Below are 6088 nucleotides of genomic sequence, written 5' to 3'. Positions count from 1 at the left end.
TTTCACCTTCTCCCATTCATAGTAATATCAGTGAATTGTCTTGGAATATATATATATATATATATATATATAAAGTTTTTATATATAAAAATTGGCACTATTTTATATATTTTTAAATCTATGCATTTAATTGTATTTTATATATAGAGAGAGTGTAAAATAAGTGCTAGTTTAATATTTGTATTTATTTTTTTCCTTGTATTTTTGTGTATATTTATGTATTTATATATAACAATCCTATCTTGTAAAGCTTTATATTTATTCGGTCAGAAATTACTTGTGTGCAACCTTTGTAAAATCTTTTTTTTTTTTATTCTGTAAAGTCATGGCATTTCTTCATTCAGTTAAAAAAAGTTATATTTTTTTCATAATCATGCCTTAAACACTAAAAAATAATGCTGAAAGTATGAATATGATATTTTAAAAACATTTTTCACATGGAATGAGTTTATTGGCTTTGTTGTGCTTTATGTGTTTCTCTAGTATGAATCTAGTTTCCACATAAGCAAATCTTTCCATAACACAGGAGGTCCCATCACTGTCCTGTGGCCTCACGAGTGAGGTGCTACATGTTGTTCGTGTCCCTAGGAAAGTGTGTTTGTGTGTGCAGGAGCGTGGGGGTGGGGGGAGGGGTGATCACATCAAACGTTGGTTGGTTGCGGGGGTCCGGGGCTTCCTGGGCTGGGATTGGTGAAAATATTTTGTAGGGAAACAGTAGTAGAGTTGGCTGTTGAGTAGTGTAATAATGTTTGGCATAGCAACTACTGTCTTCACAGAGAGGGAACCACCTGCCACCGGGCATAACCAGCGCCAGTGTCATCCTCGCCTATGAAATCATTCCCCAGCGGATGTTTTCTGCTGAGATTGTTGTTGTTGAAGTTCCTCGGAGGCATCGATGCATGTCGTATTACGTCATAGTGAGATTTTGTCTGCTCACCAAGGAGATTCGAGCAGACGTATCCCAGCATAACACATATTTCTGCTATTAGAGCTTTTCCTCCTTTCTGCGTATGTCTGGAAACATCGAATAAATCAACGTCTGCTTGGCATTCACCAGGTGAAGATGATATGTCATCGTTACACAAAGATGTGGAAAAGATGGAGTGACATAATGAAAGATGAGCTGCGGCGAGAGAGGAGGAGACAGATGAAGAAAGACTCTGCCTGCAGGTGATTCAGGTCAGCGCTCTCACAGATGAGCCGCTGCCACGGTTACCATCTCTATGGAAACTAGGAGGTGTTCCGTTGCCGTCCTGATGTTTTTGATGAACCACTAGCTGGTGAATGCCAGCTCATTGATTGAGTCCATGCAGGAGAATGACATGCCTTTTCAGTTGCGTCTTCATAACCGGGGTGGACAAATATGAAACAACAATTATTTTTACTTCCTAATGTGATGTATTTTAAGTTAACAAGATATTCATGAAAGAAAAAATGTAGGGTTTTATTAGATTTTGCCCATTGAGAATTGTTTGGTAAGGGCTTGATGATGTCATCTGAAAAGGGCAGTTGATTGAAAGGTGGAGTTTTTTTAATTAATAAATATACAATGACAGACATTTTTTGTCACAATGTTGACAACATATTTGTATTAAAAAGGTTTTAATTAAATTTTTTTACTTTAATCATCAATGTCGATGACTCGATGCCAGTGTAAAGAAAAGGGTGAGCTATTGGTAGTAATATTATATAATTAAATACAATATAATATAATTGATATGGGTAATTAAATTGCTGTAATTAAATGATCACTTATTTAATACAGTATTTCGGTGAAATATATTAAATATATTTAAAAATATAAAATGTACATTTATTAATTGCCAAAGCTGTTTTTAAATATAATCAATGTTTCATTAATGCATTAATACATTTTGGTCTGTTAATCAATGCCAGTAATGTCAAACATAGCCATATATAAGCGAATTAATGCTTAAATATTACATATATACGATAAAAAATAAATAAAAATAAGTTCATGCATTGTAATTGTAATAAGTCTCTTGTCCTCACCAAGGCTTTGAATTAAAAATTCAGTAAAATCAGTAATAATGTGAAATATAGTTACAATTTAATATATATATTTATTTCAGTTTAATATAATGTAATTTAGTCCAGGCTTAATACTCTCATGATCCTTCAGAAATCATTTTAATACGATGATTTGGTGCTCAAGTAACTTTTCTTCTCATTATCGATTTTGAAAACAGTTCTGCTGACGAATATTTCTATGGAATTCTTTTGTATCGTTATAAATGTGTTTTTACTGTCATTCTTCAATTTAATGTGTCCTTATTCGAATTAAAGTATTCATTTCTTTATAAAAAAATCTTACTGACCCCAAAATTTTGAAAAGTAGTTTATATTTGACATATTTCCAAAAGCATTACCATTCAGAATGTTATGTAGCACATTTATTGTCTTTTCTTTACATTTGGAGGATATGAATACTAATTTGAGGATAGGGGCCTTCTGTTGCACTTTGCATTCATTTCCTGTTTTCTGACATATATAAATTAGCCTATGTCTGTTAAAAGTGAATTGGCAAAAATGTGTTCAGAAATACTGTGATAAGTAGATTTCCTCTGGTATTTCCTTCCTGTGCGGTGCCTTCATAAAATAGCCACATACTAATCCGAGCCTAAATTAGATTTGCATGTGTATGTCTGCGTGTTCATCCAACCATTACTTGGGCAAGTGCATGCATGTGTGTGGCTGTTTGTTGACTGATACTCTTGGCTTAGATGGAGACTTGGATGGAGATTGTGTGTGTGTTGTGATCTCTGAATGAGTGGTTTGAGCGAGCAGGCTTGCTTCTGGCTCTAATCTGATTCTGTAAAGTGCTTAGGAGGATCTTTGTTTCCATCTGGTGGTTTTCACTCTGTTACATCACTGCAGCTGGCAGTTTGTGTGTGTGCGCGTGTGTATAGAGGGAGGAGCTTAATACTGGATCCTCTGACATATCTGTATAGTAACACACGTGCATTGGACATGCATGGCCCAGAGCCCTTTCTCTCAGCTTGATGCCTCCTGCTCTTGGGTTTTTAAATGGGTGACACTCTGGGAAGTGAATGAATATGATAATGAACGTTTTGCAATTTGTATTGCTTGAGTACTTGTACAAACAGCATAATTGTGCTGACTGAATGACTGGTGGTTCGCAATCAAAGAAAGGACGCAATGAAGGACATATGAAAAATTTATGAAAGAATTTCTCAACCGTCCAATAAATGAGCCCATACTGAAACTTTATCTAAAGCTATGTCAACTATGCCAAGATTCAGAGAAAATGGAGTGTGATATTGACATCAAATCAATCAAAATTCCATCAAAAAACTTAACCTTTTTTGTTTTAGACTATTAACATATACAAACATATACCATGGTAATAGAGCAGATTATTTCAGATTTGCCCTGCCTGTTTTTTCACAGGTGCCACCTCAACTAATTAAGTTTATTTTTACCAACATACTTAAACATTTCAGAAATGTATATATCCATGTGTTATTAATATATTTTTTATTATTAACATTAGCATTTTATTATTATATAACATTATGTATTTATTTATTTATTTGACAAATTAGCGACTTATTTTTTTATTTTATTTTTTACAACATATGGTTTTAATTTAAAATAATTGCTGGAAGTTTTGCAGTTAAGTTATTAGGCTAAATATAATTTAATTATATAATTGTGTTATGGGTGAAAATTCCATTTAAAACTTGCCATTGTAATGTTGATATGTCAAAAAAATCACAGTAGTGTTGCTCACAAAAATCTTTCTTGTCATGTTTGTGCTGTTAAATAATTTAGTATTCTTCTCTTCTAGAGATTTTTTTCAACGTGATATTAAAGCCAATATGAAATTAAAGTTAACCCTACTTCATTTATTTCACATTGTTTTGCATTATTTATGTTTGTTTTCATTATTTTTAACATTTTATTTTTATTTAATCTCATTCTTAATTTCCCCTCAGTAGCTATGTTTCCATCCAAAGATTCGAATTAAACTTATGCGCAAAACTGGAATATCACATAAAACATATGCGAATAAAGCATCGTTTCCATCCAACGAGTCAAAGAGAACAAAATCGTCACTTCCTGGAAACTGTGGCACTAAATATCTCTAAGAATTTAGGAGAAGCCACTGAATATAATAATTTTCATATATGATATAAATTACTTGCACCTCAGAGCGAGCAGACAAAACACAATAAATGCTGTCAATGCTTTCGGAGGTGGATGCTGCTGTTTGGGAATGCAGTCGTGTAACAATTATACAGAAATACTTTGACGACAGACTTTGCTCAGGCATTTCAGAATGACCATAACAACATATAGATGCTGTGAACGAGATCGGTCCGCTGCTAGTCAAGTTATCCCGTCTCATAGCGCAAAGTCACATGACTTTTTCGATGTGCATGAAGGAATTTATTCGGTAAATGTGTTTCCATCGTAGTTTATGCTAATTTTTTCTTATCGGATAAAAAGTTTATCCTACTCAAATGTGCGCATACGTTTTTTATGAGCATTTTTAGAATTTATGCGCATCTTGGCATTTCCATCCAGCGTTTTTTCTATGCGATATTCCAAAATGCGCATAAAGGTGGATGGAAACGCAGCTAGTGTAAACTACTGTTTTCTTTCACATTTCTTTTGATTTCTAGAATATATTTAAACATGGTAAGTGGAGCTGAGAACACTACACTCTTATTGGTAGTTCTTGCTCTGTTCTGGTATGAAACTCGGAAATATGTCACACTACAGAGTTAAAATGGGATGCGAATGCCGTTTCGTGTCGATGCCGAGGAAGTGTGGGGTGGACTCTGACCGAGCTTCTAATGGCTCTATTGTTTGTGTTTGTGTTTCAGATCAACTTGAGGCTCATCTTGGTGAGTGGAAAAACAAAAGAGTTCCTGTTCTCGCCAAACGACTCCGCGGCCGACATCGCCAAGCATGTGTACGACAACTGGCCAATGGGTGCGTGATGATTCACATCTTAAAACACACATTTTTTTTTATGTGTCCCCTCAGTAGACTGAAACGGTTGGCTCGTGTGAAGGATTTTCAGGCTATTGTTTCCAGGCATTGAGTAGATTCCCCTTTACATCCTTTTTCTGTGTTCAGATAATCTGTGCCGCAGACAAATCTGAGTCTGACCGAGTGGTAATCCTGCGCAGAGCTAGATTCCACTCACTGTATGCTGACCTAAAGTCAATGACAGTACTGAAGGGTAAAAACAGAGCGTCTGAGTTTGTGTGTTTATACATCTGTCTGGCCGCATGTGTCTGAGGTCTGTGAAGTGGGGTTTTCATTCAAATATTCCACAGATACTGTTCTAGCTGAATCTGTAGGTTATTATACACACATACTGCTACCTCTGGTTTTTAGGGAAGAGCAGATGGTATCCAGACTCCTCTTTCATCTGTTTCTGCACTGTGCCTTGGCAGCCCATCAGAAATGACAAGTGCTTTCAGGGATGTGGCCACAAGCTCAAGTTTAGCATTTTTCCATCTGATTCATCTCTAAAAAAATACTGTGGTGGTACCATGGTGCTGTGACAGTATGATACCATAGTATTTTGATATTTACACTATTGGTCAAAAGTTTGGGGTTGGTTGGATTATTTAAATGTTTTGGAAAGTCTCTTATGCTCACCAAAGCGGCTTTTATTTGATCAAAAATACAGTAAACACAGTAAAATTGTACCGTATTATTACCATATAGAATAACTGTTTTCTTTTATGAAGTATTTTAAAATGCAGCATCATTACGCCAGTCTTTAGTGTCTCATTATCCTTCAGAAATCATTCTAATATGCTGATTTGGTGCTCAAGAATGATTAATGTTGGAAAACTTGACGTGTAATATTTCTGTGGAAAATGTGATGCATGTTTTCAGGGTTCTTTGATGAATTGAAAGTTAAAAGAACAGCATTTATTTGATACAGAAATATATATATATATAAATATATATAAAATAATAAAAAAATAAAATTATTCTAAATTTTTTAACATTAGTGCACATGACATATTCATATCCACATTCACGTATTTATATGGTACTCCAAGGACACCCCCCCCCC

General features: G+C 34.7%; 1 protein-coding gene across 2 annotated transcripts in view; it reads left to right on the top strand.

Annotated features, from left to right (window-relative positions):
* The window catches only part of LOC107743394 (ubiquitin-like protein 3), a 29279-nt gene that overhangs the window by 17311 nt on the left and 5880 nt on the right, over positions 1–6088 (top strand). For both annotated transcript variants that reach the window (XM_016556592.1, XM_016556591.1), the window contains one exon: positions 4875–4983. In XM_016556592.1, coding sequence (XP_016412078.1) covers positions 4875–4983 — 109 coding nt within the window. The remainder of the gene's footprint in view (positions 1–4874; positions 4984–6088) is intronic.

Source organism: Sinocyclocheilus rhinocerous, unplaced genomic scaffold (assembly GCF_001515625.1).
Source record: "Sinocyclocheilus rhinocerous isolate Xijiao unplaced genomic scaffold, SAMN03320098_v1.1 scaffold106, whole genome shotgun sequence".
NCBI lineage: Eukaryota > Metazoa > Chordata > Actinopteri > Cypriniformes > Cyprinidae > Sinocyclocheilus > Sinocyclocheilus rhinocerous.
The sequence above is the reverse complement of the archived record's forward strand: the minus strand, read 5'-3'. Positions and strand labels throughout refer to the sequence as shown.